This window comes from Oncorhynchus masou, chromosome 33 (genome assembly GCF_036934945.1).
Source record: "Oncorhynchus masou masou isolate Uvic2021 chromosome 33, UVic_Omas_1.1, whole genome shotgun sequence".
NCBI lineage: Eukaryota > Metazoa > Chordata > Actinopteri > Salmoniformes > Salmonidae > Oncorhynchus > Oncorhynchus masou.
In genome coordinates this window covers 18,356,620-18,378,420 of record NC_088244.1, presented here as the reverse complement: position 1 = coordinate 18,378,420, position 21,801 = coordinate 18,356,620, and the positions used below count along the sequence as shown (strand labels likewise).

Sequence of the window (21,801 nt, the reverse complement as noted above, 5' to 3'; positions counted from 1 at the left end):
ATGTTGTCATAATATTTGCGCAAACTGTTTTGACTGGGAAGCATATGGTAAGCTTAAGGTAATAATAACTTCACTCAATTCTGTGTCCAGCTGCCACGTCGTGGTGAATTTCTGATAATGTAAGTGCCCCTGGTAATGTAGTAGTGACACATGAGATACCGAGAGGGAGAGCATAAAAGCCCATCAGCTCTGTAGTAGATCCAGAACAAACCAGACCCTTTCCCTCAAGTGAAAAGAAAATGATGGAAGAGAGAATGGGGAGGAGACAGGAAAGGAGGAACACAGAGCACAAATTACCATCTGAAAGGAAACACTTTGAAGCTTGTGGGAATGTGAAATTAATGTAGGAGAATGTTGATTCTTCACAAAGAAATACAGTTTTATATCTTTATGTTTGAAGCCTGAAATGTGGCAAAAGGTCGCAAAGTTCAAGGGGGCCGAATACTTTCGCAAGGCACTGTAAGTTCATTAATTATGCATGAAGTAGATCGAGACCAGTCTTAAAAGCCAAGGTAACAGCGTTTAATTCAAGTGAGTACTAACCACATACACATATTTCCACAGGTTATAAACTGAAAATGACGTCAGCGTTTTCTAAACGTTCTATCTATTTCACAAGTAGAGGGGCCCTCTAGCTCTCGAGCCTTCGCGTTATCAGCACGAAGTCAAGGCCAGTCAGTATAAATCAACATTCTAGACAGCCTGGAGATGGGCCGTTCCTACCACCTGGAGATTGTACAAATGTATGAACTAAGGAACAGACCTTCATTGTTACTAAACTCCTGACTACATTATATACAATTGGGAATGGGAGCAAGAGAGAAAATTCACATGTACAGTACATTATAGCATTTGGACTAGTCAGTTCTGATTGGAATGTATACATAATTAGTCATTTCAACCATAATTTCCTCTAACATTAACAAAATGACATTTCCCTCTTTTGTTGTCCCTAGTGTTAGGTACTTATTTTTCTAAGTAAATAACTCACGAACACTAGAGAAGCTTTAAGCAAAACAAGTTTTTTTTTAACATTTTATAAAATGTATTACAAATAAAAAAACTGAAATATCGCATTTACATAAGTATTCAGACCCTTTACTCAGTACTTTGTAGAAGCACGTTTTAGCATCAATTACAGCCTCGAGTCTTCTTGGCAACCAAATCAAATTAGTCAACTGTGCCAAATACAACAGGTGTGGACCTTTCAGTGAAATGCTTACTTACGAGCCCCTAACCAACAGTGCAGTTTCAAAAATATGGATAAGAATAAGAGATAAAAGTAACAAGTAATTAAAGAGCAGCAGTAAAAAATAACAATATATGCAGTAGGGTGCCGATACAGAGTAAATGTGCGGGGGCATTGCACCAAGTGCTAAGCTAACAAAAGGGGGAGCAGACATGTTTGTTTTCCCCTTTGTTGAAAGTGGGTGGAAATCCCATATGATTTCAGCTTGTGCTATCAGTGACCTCTGGTGGTGAAGGATCACCAGTCATTGTTCCTAAATACTTCAGGTTACACTGTATGGTATCCACCCAATCTCAACTGATTGGAAAGTGTAACCTGAAGTATTTAAAAACAATTACTGGTGATTCCGAGCACTTGGTGCAATGCTTAGCTTCAGAACAAAGAGAACAAAGAAATACTCCATTGGTCTGGAGATATACTTAACTGCTTTGGTGAATCCATATATGGGGCGGCAGGAAGCCTAGTGTTTAGAGCGTTGGTCTTGTAACAGAGAGGTTGCAAGATTGACTGCCTGAGCTGATAAGGTAAAAATCTGACACTCTGACCGCCAGTTAACAAGGCAGTTAACCCACTGTTCCTAGGCCATAATTGGAAGAAATATGTTCTTAACTGACTTGACTAAAAAAAAGAATGTAAATTTAAAAAATCTACTCAAATTTCAATCGGCTCGCCCTATGTCCTCCCTTAAAATACCACTAGCGATAGACAGAAATAACACTACGTTGTGGCCCAACGCGTCTATTCCTTTAGAATACCTAAACATCGGCCGGTTCATATGCACTAGCTCATAGTATTCGTTAAAACTCATACAAACTGACTTCCGTCAGATATACAACACAGGAGTGGTTCTCTCCCTACCAGTATCTGGGTGAAAAGGAAAAACCACACACATTACCCTCTCAATAATTATCCTGCCTATAGCTATTATTGGTGTATACGCATCTTGCTACCCAATTGCTATGGAATGAATTCAAAAGTGAGGCCTAGTTTTATCTTAGATTCCTCACAGGGGGCACCAAATATGTTGTAAAGTAGTGTCATTAATGTGATGACTGCTGTTTATCGAATAATTAGCTATGTTTATAACTACATGATTAAATTAATCATGTAATCAGGTAATCATCAACTCAGTAACCTTGGGCACCATGGGAAAAGTCGGTTTAATTAGTTTCCGTTTGCCAATATAACTAAAAGAATATCAGAATATCGATTTTACAGCCGTCGCTAATTAATTAATTTCCTCTACAGTCTCATCCTGAATATCGCAGAATTTGTAAATCTGCACCAACCCAAGTCTCACTAAATCATTCCGTACCACAACAAGCTAAATGATAATATAAGATACACATACACAAACATACAGTCTAGACTATTGATTAGAACTTAGTACAATGAAATAGGTCCCTAACGGACCAACACAATATGACACATGTTACACAAGATGGGGATTTAGAAAGAGACAGAGAGAGAGAGAGAGAGAGAGTGCACGAGAGAAAAGCACACTTGGATACATTTGTAAACTATGCTTAGTTTAGCTCGAACACCTTGCCCCGAACTGCCGCTCTTATGTGTCAGAATTATAATGATGTAATTACTTGTTGAAAGGCTCCATTGCATATCTCTTCCTGGACTGAGTTCCTCTTAGGAGGTATAGCCGAAGACATTCTCCGATGGTGGCACCTTCTTTGTTACCGGGTGTAAGTCTCTGATTGTCCACACGATGTCAGTGTCCTTTCTCTTAGTTGTCTGTTTCCTTGCATTCGTTCTGTGAGAGTGGACTTCTGAGGAGGCTAATCAGCCATGACGATCCTCCCAGCTTGAATAGGAGGACCGACAACCGATGATTTGAAAAGAATAACTGGCTGGTTCGTCTTGAATTCCTCTTCTGAGATACAGTAATCAACCGTAGCCTAGATTGTTAACTTCTTATGGCTGCAGGGGCAGTATTGAGTAGCTTGGATGAAAGGCCTACTCCTCAGTCATAGTTGCTAATATTTGCATATTATTAGTATTATTAGTATTGGATAGAAAACACTCTGAAGTTACTAAAAGTGTTTGAATTATGTCTGTGAGTATAACAGAACTCATATAGCAGGCAAAAACCTGAGAAATTCAACTTACTGTTTTTTTTTCTGGAGGTGGCATATTTTCAACCAAGGTCTCATTGAAATTACAGTGAGATATGGATGAGTTTTCACTTCCTACACCTTCCCCTAGATGCCAGCAGTCAATAGAACTTTGTCTGATGACTCTAATGTGAAGGGGCGTCGTTTGACACAGGTCAACAGCCATGAGTGGACCATGCTTTCACCAGACGCATTCACAGGGGAATGACTTGCGTTCCACCGCTCATTTGAAGTCATTAAAATTCTCCGGTTGCAATGTTATTCAAGATATCTGTAAACAACATTCTAAAGATTGATTCAGTACATTGTTTGACATGTTTCTACTGACTGTTATGGAACTTTTGGACATTTCTTCACGTTATAGTGGACGCGCTTTGTGACTTTGGAATTGTTTACCAAACGCGCTAAACCAAAGTAGATAATTGGACATAAATAATGGACATTTTCAAACAAATCAAGCATTTATTGTGGACCTGGGATTTCTAGGACTGCATTCTGATGAAGTTCATCAAAGGTAAGGAAACATTTGTCATGTATTTTCTGGTTTCTGTTGACTCCAACATGGAGGCTAATTTGGCTACTGTTCTGAGCGCCGTCTCAGATTATTGCATGGGTTGCTTATTCCGTAAACTTTTTTTGAAATCTGACACAGCGGTTGCATTAAGGATAGGTATATCTATAATTCCATGTGTATAACTTGTATTATCATCTACATTTATGATGAGTATTTCTGTTGAAACGATGTGGCTATGCAAAAACACTTGATGTTTTTGGAACTAGTGAATCTAACGCGGCAATGTAAACTCCTATGAATGTCATCTGATGAAGATAATTCAAGGTTAGTGATTAATTTTATCTTTATTTATGCTTTTTGTGAATGCTATATTTTGCTGGAAAATGGCTGTGCTAATTGTGGTTTGGTGGAGACCTAACATAATCCTTTGTAGTGCTTTGGCTGAAAAGCCTATTTGAAATCGGACACTTTGGTGGGATTAACAACGAGAATAGCTTTAAAATGATATCAGACACATTTAATACATTACATTTCAGTCATTTGGCAGACGCTCTTATCCAGAGCGACTTACAAATTGGTGAATTCACCTTATGACATCTAGTGGAACAGCCACTTTACAATAGTGCATCTAAATCATTTAAGGGGGGGGGTGAGAAGGATTACTTTATCCTATCCTAGGTATTCCTTAAAGAGGTGGGGTTTCAGGTGTCTCCGGAAGGTGGTGATTGACTCCGCTGTCCTGGCGTCGTGAGGGAGTTTGTTCCACCATTGGGGGGCCAGAGCAGCGAACAGTTTTGACTGGGCTGAGCGGGAACTGTACTTCCTCAGTGGTAGGGAGGCGAGCAGGCCAGAGGTGGATGAACGCAGTGCCCTTGTTTGGGTGTAGGGCCTGATCAGAGCCTGGAGGTACTGCGGTGCCGTTCCCCTCACAGCTCCGTAGGCAAGCACCATGGTCTTGTAGCGGATGCGAGCTTCAACTGGAAGCCAGTGGAGAGAGCGGAGGAGCGGGGTGACGTGGGAGAACTTGGGAAGGTTGAACACCAGACGGGCTGCGGCGTTCTGGATGAGTTGTAGGGGTTTAATGGCACAGGCAGGGAGCCCAGCCAACAGCGAGTTGCAGTAATCCAGACGGGAGATGACAAGTGCCTGGATTAGGACCTGCACCGCTTCCTGTGTGAGGCAGGGTCGTACTCTGCGGATGTTGTAGAGCATGAACCTACAGGAACGGGCCACCGCCTTGATGTTAGTTGAGAACGACAGGGTGTTGTCCAGGATCACGCCAAGGTTCTTAGCGCTCTGGGAGGAGGACACAATGGAGTTGTCAACCGTGATGGCGAGATCATGGAACGGGCAGTCCTTTCCCGGGAGGAAGAGCAGTTCCGTCTTGCCGAGGTTCAGCTTGAGGTGGTGATCCGTCATCCACACTGATATGTCTGCCAGACATGCAGAGATGCGATTCGCCACCTGGTCATCAGAAGGGGGAAAGGAGAAGATTAATTGTGTGTCGTCTGCATAGGAATGATAGGAATGATAGGAGAGACCATGTGAGGTTATGACAGAGCCAAGTGACTTGGTGTATAGCGAGAATAGGAGAGGGCCTAGAACAGAGCCCTGGGGGACACCAGTGGTGGGAGCGCGTGGTAAGGAGACAGATTCTCGCCACGCCACCTGGTAGAAGCGACCTGTCAGGTAGGACGCAATCCAAGCGTGGGCCGCGCCGGAGATGCCCAACTCGGAGAGGGTGGAGAGGAGGATCTGATGGTTCACAGTATCGAAGGCAGCCGATAGGTCTAGAAGGATGAGAGCAGAGGAGAGAGAGTTAGCTTTAGCAGTGCGGAGCGCCTCCGTGATACAGAGAAGAGCAGTCTCAGTTGAATGACTAGTCTTGAAACCTGACTGATTTGGATCAAGAAGGTCATTCTGAGAGAGATAGCGGGAGAGCTGGCCAAGGACGGCACGTTCAAGAGTTTTGGAGAGAAAAGAAAGAAGGGATACTGGTCTGTAGTTGTTGACATCGGAGGGATCGAGTGTAGGTTTTTTCAGCAGGGGTGCAACTCTCGCTCTCTTGAAGACGGAAGGGACGTAGCCAGCGGTCAGGGATGAGTTGATGAGCGAGGTGAGGTAAGGGAGAAGGTCTCCGGAAATGGTCTGGAGAAGAAAGGAGGGGATAGGGTCAAGCGGGCAGGTTGTTGGGCGGCCGGCCGTCACAAGAAGCGAGATTTCATCTGGAGAAAGAGGTCAGAGCACAGGGTAGGGCAGTGTGAGCAGAACCAGCGGTGTCGTTTGACTTAGCAAACGAGGATCGGATGTCGTCGACCTTCTTTTCAAAATGGTTGACGAAGTCATCTGCAGAGAGGAGGAGGGGGGCGGGGGAGGAGGATTCAGGAGGAAGGAGAAGGTGGCAAAGAGCTTCCTAGGGTTAGAGGCAGATGCTTGGAATTTAGAGTGGTAGAAAGTGGCTTTAGCAGCAGAGACAGAGGAGGAAAATGTAGAGAGGAGGGAGTGAAAGGATGCCAGGTCCGCAGGGAGGCGAGTTTTCCTCCATTTCCGCTCGGCTGCCCGGAGCACTGTTCTGTGAGCTCGCAATGAGTCGTCGAGCCACGGAGCGGGAGGGGAGGACCGAGCCGGCCTGGAGGATAGGGGACATAGAGAGTCAAAGGATGCAGAAAGGGAAGAGAGGAGGGTTGAGGAGGCAGAATCAGGAGATAGGTTGGAGAAGGATTGAGCAGAGGGAAGAGATGATAGGATGGAAGAGGAGAGAGTAGCGGGGGAGAGAGAGCGAAGGTTGGGACGGCGCGATACCATCCGAGTAGGGGCAGTGTGGGAAGTGTTGGATGAGAGCGAGAGGGAAAAGGATACAAGGTAGTGGTCGGAGACTTGGAGGGGAGTTGCAATGAGGTTAGTGGAAGAACAGCATCTAGTAAAGATGAGGTCGAGCGTATTGCCTGCCTTGTGAGTAGGGGGGAAGGTGAGAGGGTGAGGTCAAAAGAGGAGAGGAGTGGAAAGAAGGAGGCAGAGAGGAATGAGTCAAAGGTAGACGTGGGGAGGTTAAAGTTGCCCAGGACTGTGAGAGGTGAGCCGTCCTCAGGAAAGGAGCTTATCAAGGCATCAAGCTCATTGATGAACTCTCCGAGGAACCTGGAGGGCGATAAATGATAAGGATGTTAAGCTTGAAAGGGCTGGTAACTGTGACAGCATGGAATTCAAAGTAGGCGATAGACAGATGGGTAAGGGGAGAAAGAGAGAATGACCACTTGGGAGAGATGAGGATCCCGGTGCCACCACCCCGCTGACCAGAAGCTCTCGGGGTGTGCGAGAACACGTGGGCGGACGAAGAGAGAGCAGTAGGAGTAGCAGTGTTATCTGTGGTGATCCATGTTTCCGTCAGTGCCAAGAAGTCGAGGGACTGGAGGGAGGCATAGGCTGAGATGAACTCTGCCTTGTTGGCCGCAGATCGGCAGTTCCAGAGGCTACCGGAGACCTGGAACTCCACGTGGGTCGTGCGCGCTGGGACCACCAGATTAGGGTGGCCGCGGCCACGCAGTGTGGAGCGTTTGTATGGTCTGTGCAGAGAGGAGAGAACAGGGATGGATAGACACATAGTTGACAGGCTACAGAAGAGGCTACGCTAATGCAAAGGAGATTGGAATGACAAGTGGACTACACGTCTCGAATGTTCAGAAAGTTAAGCTTACGTAGCAAGAATCTTATTGACTAAAATGATTGAAATGATACAGTACTGCTGGAGTAGGCTAGCTGGTAGTGGCTGCGTTGTTGACTTTGTAGGCTAGCTGGCAGTGGCTGCGTTGTTGACACTACACTAATCAAGTCGTTCCGTCGAGTGTAATAGTTTCTACAGTGCTGCTATTCGGGGGCTAGCTGGCTAGCTAGCAGTGTTGATTATGTTACGTTACGTTAAAAGAACGACAATAGCTGGCTAGCTAACCTAGAAAATCGCTCTAGACTACACAATTGTCTTAGATACAAAGACGGCTATGTAGCTAGCTAGCTACGATCAAACAAATCAAACCGTTGTACTGTAATGAAGTGAAATGAAAATGTGATACTACCTGTGGAGCGAAGCGGAATATTGACCGGGTTGTTGACGTTCTATTCAGTAGGCGTTGGCTAGCTGTTGGCTAGCTAGCTAGCAGTATCTCCTACGTTAAGGACGACAAATAGCTGGCTAGCTAACCTCGGTAAATTAAGATAATCACTCTAAGTCTACACACTCTAAACTACACAATTATCTTGGATACGAAGACAGCAAAGACAACTATGTAGCTAGCTAACACTACACTAATCGAGTCGTTCAGGTGAGTGAATAGTTTCTACAGTGCTGGTATTTGTTAGCTAGCTGCTGGGCAGATAGCAGTGTAGACTACGTTAGGACGACGAAATACGATAATTACGCAATAATCTTTGATACAAAGACGGCTATGTAGCTAGCTAAGAAGAAATTGCTAAGATTAGACAAATCAAACCGTATGTATGTTTTAGGAATTGTCATTATGAGATTTCTGTGGTGTGAATTTGGCGCCCTCTATTTTCACTGGTAGTTGTCATATCATTCCCGGTAGTGGGATTGCAGCCATAACAAGTTAAGAGGTTCCTTTGTCCTCTTCCTCGTGTTGCGTTTGTGGGGTCGCGACTATATTTGATCACAATGCAGCTGTGGTCCATTTTAGTGTGATATGTAAATTCTTAACTCACATGTTTTATACCCCCGGGTCACAAAGGGGTGTTTCTGTCTTTATGGCAAGTTCTCCGGGACACATTCCAATCCTCCACACTGAGAGGACAAAAGATGTGTCTGCTGTCTTACGATTTACAATGGGAGTGTGGTGTCATAACCCAGCCATCAATCCCTCTATACGTCTCCCCCTCTGCGGTGGTGAGAGATCTCTCTGTAGGACTGTGATCCACAGTAACCTGACCCGAACATGACAGTCATGACAGGTGGCAAGTACCAAATTTGCCCTGAACTCTCTGATGATGCAGAGCCACTCTGTAAAATCCCTGGCCCAGGAGTACCCAGACAGGGATTCTTACACATGCCGTCACCCGTACAACTCAACTCTTTTATGGTCGAGGTACGAAATGAGGGCTCCAATCAAAATGAGCGTCATATTTGGTATTTTATTAGGATCCCCATTAGCTGTTGGAAAAGCAGCAGCTACTCTTCCTGGGGTCCACACAAAACATGAAACATGATATAATACAGAGGACAGAACTATGCAAAACATTATTAAAATCACACAGCCTACATATCAATGCATACGCACAAACTATCTAAGTCAGGGCTGCCCAACCCTCTTCCTGAAGATCTACCGTTCTGTGGGTTTTCAGTCCAACCCTAATTTAACACGCTTGATTCTACTAATTAGCTGCTCAACAAGGCCTTAACAAGCTGAATCAGAACCGCTAAATTAGGGTTGGATTGAAAACCGTCAGGCCAGTAGATCTCCAGGAAGAGGGTTCGGCAGCCCTGATCTAGGTCAAATGGTGGAGAGGCATTGTGCTGTGAGGTGTTGCTTTATCTGTTTTTTGAAACCAGGTTTGCGGTTTATTTGAGCAATATGAGATGGAATGGAGTTCCATGCAATAATGGCTCTATGTAATACTGCACACCTTCTTGAATTTGTTCTGGATTTGGGGACTGTGAAAAGACCCCTGGTGGTATGTCTGGGGGGGTAAGTGTGTGTGTCAGAGCTGTGTGTAATTTGACTATGCAAACAATTTGGAATGTTTCTTATGAAAAGAAGAAGTGATGTAGTCACTCTTAGCCAAGAGAGACTGGCATGCATAGTATCTATATCAGCCCTCTACTTTGGAGGGCTTTTCAGTCCATCTCTTCTAAATCCCCAAACCAAAGCCAGGAGCTGCCCCCAAACGTGTCCCCTCTGAAGTTGCTGTCCAACGGCCTGAAGATTTGCCTAAGCAGTAATAATGAGACTGCTGCTACATTTTCAGTACCATTTGGGAGATTTTTCAGCTGCAAGTCAGTCAATTGGCAGAGGGACAAAAGCGCTGTCCCCTACAGTTCAGCCAGCACCTCGCTGCTATTAGCAATGGATGCCAGGTTCTGTATTGTACTCAATCGGTTGGGTTCTCAGGGTCACAGTTGTTGTCAATCCAATTGCCACACCTATCGGTGAGCATGATGGACACAAAAATTCTGGCGGTGATGATTGAAAGAGATCAGCCCTGGTTTAGGGATGGAGGAACATGGATGATGCCTGAGAATCTAACAGAATTTAATCCAGCATCATCTAAGAAGGTAAATGTTCCAGCATCATCGCAGTCAATTAATTCAGCATCATCTAAGATACCAAATGAGCCTGAATCATCTACAGTGTCAGTGGGCGAAGCCTTTGGTATCCTCACTGCTCTTGTTGTAATTGTCTTTGCTGTCTATTGTTTTGGTTATCACTATGGCAACAGCCTCCAGGAACAATAAAAGGCTTAGTGGATGGAGAGCTTGACAATGTCTAACATGCTGGTTATAACCAAAAAGTCTCTAGGTTGTGTCACACTTTAAATCAGAATTATAGCTTTGTGATTAGTAAGCATTTCTAATTTCTTCATGTAATCAACTGTATGAATTTGAAGGCAGCTTTAACAACAGATGTTATTTTTGCACTGCTATTTTTCTTTATTTGAATTCCACAATATTCTGTGACATGCACACATACAAAAGCATATAAAACACATTGACAACTTATAACACTAAGACATCATTAGCTCTCTTATTTATACAGTAGAGATGGTGTCATATTGTACATTTCAGCACCATGACTCCAGCAGAGCTGAGATGCATATGCACCAGTCAACCTGATCACAACCCCTAGACTACAGTGCGGAACTGTACGGTGGTGTTCTTCATCTTCTTCTTATAGTCTTCATCAAACTGTTCACTCTGGGCCACAGTGAAATGGTTCTTCCAGTCACCAACCTTTCCTGGAGTGTGACAGAGAGTGTGAGCAGAGATCAATTTGTTGAGGCAGAGAGAAAGACTGACAGAGAGAGAGGTATAGGGGAGAAATAGAGAGGTCTACCTTTTCGCATGAATGGAGAGATCTTGAAATCCATGATTGGGACAGTAGAGTAGTTGGCCCTGCTGTTCTTCTTCATAGTATCAAACTGTGCTCTGCCTCTCACCCTCTCCTTCTCCTCTGCTGAAGGAGACAAACCTAGGAAGGAGCACAGCCTGTCCAGCTCTCTCCTCGTATCCTGCAGAAAAACACACTGGACACTGTACTCTTCCTCACTGAAAGCTAATGCTAGAGATTATCAATAAAACACTGATATACAAACTGCCTTTATGTACGTTAATGAGCGACATAATCTGCAAAGAGGTCAGAACCTTTATGGCACAGTAGGTAGTTGTTCTACTCACCTCCACCATATCCTCATAGAAAACAGACTCACTCAAAACTCCACTATGTTTCCTTTCCCACCAGCCAGTTACATGGTCGTAGCAGGAACCAAACACCACTGAGGGAAAAAGCCATGTGGACATGAGAGGATGTTAGAGAGATATACATAGTCAGGAAAGAATCACAGCACCAGTACTCTCCCTCTTACTCATTATAAAGTATTTGTTCACTTACTCATTCACTAGTTCATTCTCTCCTTCACTCACTCTTTCCATCCATGAATCTCTGTAAGTAGTTGTTCCAGTCTCCTGGCTCTGGATGGGCCTGGTTCATACGGTCAAAGTGGAAATAAGACACTGCATTGTCCTTGGCATTACGGGCCACATAGACTATCTGCAGAGAGAGAAATCGTTGAAGTTACAACATTAATTGATGTAAGTGTATATAATTTAAAACAAACAAAGAATGAAATGGAAAAGCGAAAAATGAGGACAATAAAAACTGTTTACAAATATTATTTTTTTTTAAAGAGTCTTCACAGTCCACAAGGAGTCCCAAGCTGGTTCTGGAGAGGTTTGAGATCGTTAGTGTACTGTGTAATGCTATGCTGCCCTAAATTGGGTCATTAATTAAGTTCACTTACTGGTCAAAAAGCAGCACAGGAGGTTTGAGGATGCATAAACGTTAACCATATGCTACACCAGCAGACATGAGCAGAGTCAGATTCACAGACTACACAGACAACAAGCAGAGAGAGCGAAATGTACATATAATGTACCCTGCAGTTCTGCTCCCAGAAGGACTTGGGCACCAACTGGACTGGGAGGTGAGTCGTGATGAGGCGAGGAGAGGTGGATAACTTGTCTGCCAGCTCTGTTCCTGTGTGTACAGAGGGGTGAGGATCTGGTTCGGTAATTTTTTGGGGGTAAGGATGACTTTACAGTAAAACTGCTTATTGTCATGTAGCTGGAATATGTGATTGGCACAACTTCTCACAGTATACGATTTCAAGCCATGAAAATGATCCTTCAACTGTGTGACAGTAAAAAGCCTGTTGATAAGGACTTTGGTATAGTGCATGGTGTTTTCCAGATTTTGTATTCAAGTATGTCAAATATTTGATCTACACAGACTCGGATGTGTCTTGTAAGGGCAGAGTCATTATCATCTGATCAGTTATTTATTTGGAGTACACAGTGCCCTTCACACTTTAGTGATGTGTAATCAAGATAAAGGCTTCAGTGTGTAGAGTTATATCAGGGTTGTATTCTAACCTGGAGGGAGAATATGGAAGTCACTCTCCAGGAAAGGCACCCTCTCATAGATAGGCAGTGAATTCTGATGCTCAGAGGCTGTCTGACCAAAATACAGCAGGTCTAGAATGTAGCAGACCCATGTGGTACCTGGGAGAGAGAAAGAGGGGGAGGAGAAGATGGAGAATTGGGGAAAGAGAAAGAGGGAGAGAGAGGCATGTCAAAGAGCTGTGTCTCTGGTCATCCATTTATCCCTACAAAATGTTGGCAACACACAAACACAGACCTGCTTTGGGGTAAGTGGTGATGAGGATATCATCTGGCCTGGCCTGGAAGTTTTGTATGTTCTCCCAGTTGTCAGTGAAACGGTGGATCATGGAGACTCCATGGAGGTCAAAGAGTTTTGGTCGAGGTGGCAGCTCCATCTGTTACAACAACACAGTCCACCTCTGACCAGAGAGATATTATCAGGGAGAGTTACAATAATCAACTATTCACTAATATTCCTGCTTCATTCAAGCATATTCTCCAGGTGACAAGAGATCCCAGTTTCAACATATAATTCCTTGCCAGTTCCCTTGTCAAAAGACAAAGTACAGAAAATTATAGACTGCATACAGTCATGATGACTTTGTAAAGTACAACTAGCTGACGATGACCATAAGGTTCTATCTGCATTTGTTAAAATTAAGTTGTTGCCATAGCTTTGTTTTGTTCAATGTTCTCTACCAAGATAGTGCTCTAAATATGCCAATTCATGTTGTTCTGTTCAAATGAGTACTAGATAAAAATAGCTGACTGTACCGACAGACGAGAAACAGGTACAGGGTGTGGATTTAATAAATAGACATGAACAAAGCAAGAACAGCATCTGGACAGGAAAAACATAACATCAATGCTGACTCAGGAAAGAAACTGAGGAAGTAACAGATATAGGGGAGGTAAATGACATGATGGAGTCCCATAATAAAGTGCACCAGGTGAGTCCCATAATAAAGCTCACGTAATGATGGTGGCAGGTGTGCATAGTGAGGAGTGAACTGGTGATCTCTAGCACGGAGAGGTGGATCAGGAGCAGACCTGACGCTGACACTATTTGGAACTTTAAAGCCAATTATCTCAGAATCATCCTTTTGCAGACAGAACCTCATAGTCCCAAGTTCTCACATTCTCAAACATAATGTTCCTGACACATGGTCCATACAAATAGGTTTAAAACAGGCAATTTTATCCTGTCTCTGCAAAAGTAAGAAGCTGGATATGTTACATTAAGGGGAAAAGGCCTGCAGGTTTCCTGGCATAGCATATTGTCTTTACAGGTAGATCTATTTTGGGTAAAGAATTTATCTGCACATACTTCAAAACGAGCACAAGTGCTATGGGGTCTATTTAGACTTGAGAAATGAGGCATTTCTTACACAAACCTTTCCGACACATCTCTCAGTAGTTGGTATTCAGACTTACCTTATGCAGGTGCGTAACGGGCTTTGCCGGTCTGGTTACTTTGTGCGCGCTGAATAAACTTATGTATGGAATGGAATGGAATGATGCAAAATATAAGGAAACTAACACTAAAGTGACAGCTATAAATGTAGGCTTATGGACATTGGACTTTGGCTACCGATTAGTGGCTAATATTTAACATGATACAAATTGCTCACAATACAGTGAAAGGTCCTGGCATATAATGAAAACATTTTAGATATCAAAAATCAACTCGGTAGGGTTGGCAATATACTATCATTTGTGTATGGCTACAGAAGCCTATAGGTTGGATCTCCAAATGTCATCCTTGCAAGTTAATAACGCCAGCATTTCATCAACTTCACTGTGGAGAAGGGGGTGTGTTGATATGCTTCAGTTTGCTGCCATAAAACTAGTTTCATGTTTGTCTCCAGCAATCATATGGTAAAATAGATTTAAAACATTTGTTATTTATAATCTCCTTTCCCAAACGGCTTACCCATTTACCTAGCTCTTATCAGTAGCTCATACCAATTTGTAAATTACAGTGCATGGGGAATGGTGTTATTTCTATCGGGAAAAAAGGAAAGCAGATGTTGTTCTACTTATTAATCGTTTCATCGCGTAAAGGTGGTGGAATTATGAGGGAATTAAGTCAAGGTCAGAATACGGGTTGTGTGTAGACACACTTCAGCTACACCTGCATTTCTTTGATCTCCACCGCAAACCAATAGCGGGAGTTACAGTCTTGTCTCATCGCTGCAACTCCCGTATGGGTACGGACTCCTGAGAGGCGAAGGTCGAGAGCCGTACGTCCTCGGAAACACAACTCTTGTGCTTAAATTCAAGGTCAGAATGCACGTAGAGCGAAAAGTCGATAAAAAGGGAATTAGGTTTCATTTACAGGCGCTTAACTTAATTCCCTCCATTCAGACTTAGGAATGTAAAACTTTTGTCAGTCTCATTGAATTGTTGGAATAGGTCAGGCAACAATCTCTTCAATTCTATCGAATAGTAAAATGTACATTTCAATACATTTCATAATATTTGCATTGGTGTCAGTAAAAACTTTGAATAACAAACAACTTTCTGCTTTATAACAACTCCTTTTGACCCTTAATGAACTTAATGTTCACCACAGTCACATTTATTCATGTTAAATTACAGAACCATCATGCACAAATAAACAATAGAAATCAATCTGCGGTAAGACAAACCAATTTGTGAGCAGAGAAAATCAAAAATGTCAGTCACATTACACTCAAAATGTTGAAAGATGTAAATAAAATCATAAGATATATCAGCTACTGGCACAGAACATTTGACAAAAAAAAAAGCTAGAGACTCACATTTTCCATGTTGAATAGAATTCAGTAGTGTCCTGTTTGGCCAGTCTTCTCAGTCTCTTCTTGTCTCTGTCTAAGCGTTCCTTCTCTTTCTCCTTCCCCTGTTCATTTCTCTTCCCTCACTAAAGGCAATGTTTTTTTCTCTCCTGCTTTGGTTTAGATTTTCCAACCCAGCTTCACATTTGTATCCTACCTCCACTTCTTGTTACATAAGTTCAGAACTCTCCCTCTATCTCTCTCTCTCTCTCTCTCTCTCTCTCTCCCTCTGGTAACTACAATCACAGTGACTTCACAGGTGTATTGTGTCAAGCCACCCCCTCCATATCCTTTTATTCCCATGTTAGTGACCACCCTTCTTCTGCTTCACTAGCACACATATACTTGCTCTAATACTTCTTTCTTCGAATGGGTTCTAATTCTTCTTTCCAGTGTGTGGGTTGGATTTTCTTTTGTGAACACATGTATGTGTGTATTAGCACTCTCACGATTTATATCATGAAAGTTGTAAAGCAACTCACTTCAATAAACCCACATGACCCTGAAAACTGGTTTTCACATGAGGGTTTCTGCTCTTTCAAAGCTCCCTAGAAACAGAGCAATATGTTGTCAAAGACACTGAAGAATTAGCCATCCTCTCAGTCCTTGATTTATTCCGGCTCTGATTGGTCAGCATGCCTACCACTTTGAAGAGGCAAAATATTTTTTATTTTGAAACAAACAAGAAATAAGACAAAAAAAAACAGAAAACTTGAGCGTGCTTATCTATTCACCCAACATTTTGCTGCAATTGCAGCTGCAAGTCTCTTGGGGTATGTCTCTATAAGCTTGGCACATCTAGCCACTGGGATTTTTGTCCATTCTTCAAGGCAAAACTGCTCCAGCTCTTTCAAGTTCGCTGGGTTCTGCTGCTGTACAGCAATCTTTAAGTCATACCACAGATTCTCAATTGGATTGAGGTTTGGCCTTTACTAGGCCATTCCAAGACATTTAAATGTCTTAAACCACTCGAATGTTGCTTTAGCTGTATGCTTAGGGTTATTGGCCTGCTGGAAGGTGAACCTCCGTCCCAGTCTCAAATCTCTGGAAGACTGAAACAGGTTTCCCTGAAGAATTTCCCTGTATTTAGCACCATCCATAATTCCTTCAATTCTGACCAGTTTCCTAGTCCCTGCCGATGAAAAACATCCCCACAGCATGATGCTGCCACCACCGTCCTTCACTGTGGGGATGTTGTTCTCGGGTGATGATGGGTGTTGGGTTTGCACCAGACATAGCATTCCACATGTTTGGGGAGTCTCCCACATGCCTTTTGGTGAACACCGAACGTGTTTGCTTATTTTTGTTCTTAAGCAATGGCTGTTTTCTGGACATTCTTCCGTAAAGCCCAGCTCTGTGGAGTGTACGGCTTAAAGTAGTCCTATGGACAGATATTATGGATGGTGCTAAATACAGGGAAAGATACAGGGAAATACAGGGAAAGATACTCCAATCTCCACTGTGGAGCTTTGCAGCTCCTTCAGGGTTATCTTTGGTCTCTTTATTGCCTCTCTGATTAATGCCCTCCTTGCCTGGTCTGTGAGTTTGGGTGGGCGGCCCTCTCTTGGCAGGTTTGTTGTGGTGCCATATTCTTTCTATTTTTTAATAATGATTTAATGGTGCTCTGTGGGATGCTCAAAGTTTTGGATATTTTTTGTAACCCAGCCCTGATCTGTACTTCTCCAAAACTTTGTCCCTGACCTGTTTATAGATCTCCTTGGTCTTCATGGTGCCGCTTGCTTGGTGGTTCCCTTGCTTAGTGCTGTTGCAGAATCTGGGACCTTTCAGAACAGGTTATCTTTGATCATTGTTGTTTTTTTTAATTTTCTGAAACAAATAATTATTTTCACTTCACCAATATGGACTATTTTGTGTATATCCATTACATGAAATCCAAATAAAATTATTTTAAATTACAGGTTGTAGTGCAACAAAATAGGACAATCGCCAAGGGGGATGAATACTTTTGCAAGGCACTGTAGCTCACAACTGGATTTCAGGGAACGAGGGAATGTAGACAACAGGAGATTTCACCTCTCTTAGGGGTCCCTCAGTCTCTTCCTCTTGGCTATTCAGCCCACAGTGACATGACGCCCCCTCGCCTACACAACCATAGCTTTGCTTTTCCTTCTGGCCTTTCGGCCCACAAGTCCCCACAGGAGGGTGCAGATGCTCCCCGCGCACTTGACGTGGAACGTCTTGACAAAATCGTCAAAAGCTTCCGCATCTTTGACCCCGTCCCAGTTAAGCTAAACAACACAGAGATATTCTTAGCAGACATTGAGGACGCCTTGGATTGTTACCCAAATGCTACGAATGCCGACAGGCTCTACCTGTTGAAGCGATTGTCGGGGGGATTGTTAGGAATTTTATGAATAATGACTAAACAATATATATACATTTAAATAGAACTATAACTAAACTCTACCCTGTTTTATTATATCTGATTAACAATCCTTTTTGCTTACTTAAAAACCCACAACCCATTCCTTCCCAACCTAGTTGGAATGGTGTTTATTATGTTTAATTACCTCCTGTTTCATGCTACATAATCCCTTCCTTATGAATTAACATTATTAATCTATGGTTGAACCGACTCAACTTAGCTCTGGGATGTTTAGATAAGGCAGCGAGTGCCTCCCTAGGTTTTCCATTATCTGGAGCTGTCTTCTGAATAGTGATAGATGAAGGTGAGACTTCAGAAGTTAATCTTGATATAGTGTGTGTCGGAGTGAGCGAGCTAGGGGGTTGGAGTAAACTTTTGAACCTGTTTTGTCTTGGTCGATAGGAGGAAGGATATGTTATAAGCTATGACGTCATATTTTGTATATAAAATGTTGTTTGTGCTTTCATGGCAGCGAGCTCCGAAAATAAATACTATTATCTAATTTTGATAAGACTGTCGCTGTCTATTTTATGCAAAAATAATCTTACAAATTCTTATAAATAGACTGAGTGATTTAATTAATGTACACATATAGGAATTATGAAATTCCTGTGACAATGTCCAACAGACACATAACAAGGTTCATCCATCTACAAGAGAAACACGTGCAAAACGACTAGCCTAAACTTGCAACCATTGTGAAAATAGAATTCAGTGGTTCCGCGACTCGCAAACACGAGAGCTCGTTGGCTAACAATATCAAACAAGCTCGAAATGAACACCCACAAGCCTACTATCATAGGCTGTTCAGATCACTTTGGCCTACTCACTGAAACAGGAATGGAAGAGCTATTACCATTCAAACAACTGTTTCTGTCAAACATGTCTCCCAACTTCATTAACTACTTGGGCCCTACTGCTCACGTTGGTTTGCCGATGTCGACAGTCCAAGAGCTTGCGAGCACAGCTTTTGAAGCATCAAAAGCAAGCTGGGCTAAGAGCCCAGACAGCTCGGTTTTCGAGCTTGGTGCCGTACCCTCCAATTGGAAGGTGCGGCATCAGGGACAGGTGTGGTAAAATATGACGCACAAAAGTGGTGGCTACCAAGTAACCACCACACCGATAACCACCGCAGTAAAGACAGCTAGAAGGTCCCGTAGAGATCAACCTGGCCGCTACGTCCCTGCACCTAACCCTCACAAAGGGTCAGGAGACATGGGTAACAAGTGTAACAAGAGCCACAAAGTGTTCAGCAATGATCTAAACGTTAACCCAAAACAATATAGAAGCTCCGATAAGAGATGTACTGCAGCGGAATACATTTGAGAAAGAGGACATGGATAAGTCATTGTGACTAGGTGCACAATTGCCGGAGTCCGCTGAAATTCACACCATTGTGTCAACATTCCCATTACCCTCACCCACACTCAAATCACTGTCCAGGGACAGCTCGTTCTAGACACATGCCTGCAGGTTTTGTCTACACACTTTGATACAGATGTGGAGACGCACAAGGTAAGCAGCTTTGCAACAGATGATTCCTCTCCCATTCCGATAGAGGACCCACTTGGTCACGAAAGTGGGTTACCTGTCTTGAAAATCAACACAGATATCAAACCGCTCCATTCTTCCAATCCACTCCACTTTGTTGGGGATATGACGAGAAAAACCAACTCAAACAAGCCATACCTTATGATGTGTTGCCTGAGTGTTGTGCGTTTTTAACATCTGCCTAAGTTACTGCCTAGATCCACTAGCCGGCACAACCGGACAACTGGCCGGAATGCAGAGCCACAGCCAGACCTCCCATGTCCATTCTGGTGGTGGTCTGCAGCTTGCTGAAATCCTACCAGGGTAAAGCACCAGGGAGGGACTGCTACGATGGTCCACAAACCAGGACATCCGATGGTCATTCTTATGGTGGGTTGCAAAATGCAGAATCCTTCCAAGTTCAACCCACCAGAGGGGGACTGTCATGACTAACCTGTTCGGGTCAGGTTTCCATGGATCCCAGTCCTACAGACACATCTCTCACCCCTGCAGAGGGGGAGAGGTATAGAGGGATTGATGGGGGGATTTATGACACCTCACGCCCATTGTAAATCTTAAAACAGAAAACAAATCCTTTGTCCTCTCAGTGTGGAGGATTGGAATGTATGGTGGGCCTATGGAGAATCTACCTGCAACATGCAAAAAACGGACTTTGGGACATTATATTTCATCAGCCAAATGGTGGTAGCAATGATAGATGGAATCTGAAAATGTATGTCGTTTTTGTTATGTTATTAAAAGTTAAATGACGGAATTAAAACAAAAACATTGTAACTTGAAGAGTTTTCATAATATGTACATAAAATCAAATTAAAGTTTATTTGTCACATGCGCCGAATACAACAGTGAAATGCTTACTTACATTCTCCAACCAATAGTGCAAAAAAAGGTATTATGTGAAAAATAGGTAAGTAAAGAAATAAAACAACAGTAAAAAGACAGGCTATATACAGTAACGAGGCTACATACATACACCGGTTAGTCAGGCTAATTGAGGTAGTATGTACATGGAGATATGGTTAAAGTGACTATGCATATTTGATGAACAGAGAGTAGCAGTAGCGTAAAAGAGGGGGTGGTGGGTGGGACACAATGCAGATAGCGCGGTTAGGCAATGTGCGGGAGCACTGGTTGGTCGGCCCAATTAAGGTAGTATGTACATGAATGTATAGTTAAAGTGACTATGAATATATGATAAACAGAGAGTAGCAGCAGCGTAAAAAGAGGGGTTGGGGGGGGGAACACAATGCAAATACTCCGGGTAGCCATTTGATTATCTGTTAATGAGTCTTATGGCTTGGGGGTAAATGGTCTCTGACCTCCTCCCTATAGGCTGTCTAGTCATTGTCGGTGATCAGGCCTACCACTGATGTGTCATCTGCAAACTTAATAGTGTTGTTGGAGTCGTGCTTAACCATGCAGTCGTGGGTGAACAGGGAGTACAGGAGGGGACTGAGCATGCACTCCTGGGGAGCTCCAGTGTTGAGGATCAGTGTAGCAGATGTGTTGCTATCTACCCTCACCACCTGGAGGCGGCCCGTCAGGAAGTCCAGGATCCAGTTGCAGAGGGAGATGTTTAGTCCCAGGATTCTTAGCTTAGTGATTAGCTTTGAGGGTACTACGGTGTTGAATGCTGAGCTGTAGTCAATGAATAGCATTCTCACATAAGTGTTCCTGTTGTCCAGGTGGGAAAGGGGGTGTGGAGTGCAATAGAGATTGCATCATCTGTGGATCTATTTGGGCGGTATGCAAATTGGATTGGGTCTATGGTTCTGGGATAATGGTGTTGATGTGAGCTTTACCAACCTTTCAAAGCACTTCATGGATACAGACATGGGTTCTACAGGTCTGTAGTCATTTAGGCAGGTTGCCTTTGTGTTCTTGGGCACGGGGACTATGGTGGTCTGCTTGAAACATGTTGGTATTACAGAATTAACCAGAGACATGTTGAAAATGTCAGTGAAGTCACCTGCCAGTTGGTCAGCACATGCCCGGAGCACACGTCCTGGTAATCCGTCTGGCTCCACAGCCTTGTGTATATTGACCTGTTTAACTTCTTGGTGACAGGGGACAGTATTTTCCCATCCGGATGAAATGCATGTCCAAATTCAACTGCCTGCTACTCATCCCCAGAAGATAAGATATGCATATTATTAGTATGTTTTGATAGAAAACACTCTGACGCTTCTAAAACTGTTTGAATCATGTCTGTGAGTATAACAGAATTTATGTAGCAGGCAAAACCCAGAGGAAAAGACATTCAGATTTTTTTTGGAGGTCACTCTCTTTTCAATGGGTTTTCATTGAGATTCCAGATTTCTGAGGGACCTTCTTGCAGTTCCTACCGCTTCCACTGGATGTCACCGGTCTTTAGAAATTGGTTGAGGTTTTTCCTTTGTGTAATGAAGAAGTAGCCCTGTTCAAAACGAGGGTCACTTCAAGTGTACTGTTTGTTAGAGGCTCGTGACCAGAAAGGTAGCGTCAGTTTGTTTTCTTC

The 21,801-nt window shown here is 43.3% G+C and overlaps 1 protein-coding gene across 4 annotated transcripts; it reads right to left on the bottom strand.

The window, feature by feature from the left end:
* Positions 1-10,520: 10,520 nt before the first annotated feature.
* Positions 10,521-15,585, bottom strand: LOC135527943 (cytosolic sulfotransferase 3-like). 4 transcript variants are annotated; one of them, XM_064956625.1, is made up of 8 exons: positions 15,335-15,585; positions 12,808-12,946; positions 12,543-12,671; positions 12,047-12,147; positions 11,535-11,661; positions 11,289-11,386; positions 10,948-11,122; positions 10,521-10,849 (listed from the first exon to the last, which is right to left on the bottom strand). In XM_064956625.1, exons 1-8 carry the CDS (start codon positions 15,341-15,343, stop codon positions 10,737-10,739), a joined length of 891 nt encoding a protein of 296 aa, XP_064812697.1. In that variant the 5' UTR covers positions 15,344-15,585; the 3' UTR covers positions 10,521-10,736. The 4 variants fall into 4 exon arrangements, with proteins under 4 accessions (XP_064812697.1, XP_064812698.1, XP_064812699.1 ...); XM_064956626.1 differs by having other exon boundaries at positions 12,808-12,970; positions 15,335-15,584; XM_064956627.1 differs by lacking the exon at positions 15,335-15,585 and adding an exon at positions 13,986-15,328 and having other exon boundaries at positions 12,808-12,970.
* Between the last annotated feature and the right edge of the window lie 6,216 nt (positions 15,586-21,801).

Excerpts from the sequence above, each read along its gene's own strand:
- LOC135527943 (XM_064956625.1), bottom strand. Across the intron at positions 11,662-12,046 it reads TCTGGGAGCAGAACTGCAGG|ATAGTCTATGTGGCCCGTAA; the intron begins GTACATTATATG and ends CTCTCTCTGCAG. Across the intron at positions 10,850-10,947 it reads CTCTCCATTCATGCGAAAAG|GAAAGGTTGGTGACTGGAAG; the intron begins GTAGACCTCTCT and ends GTCACACTCCAG.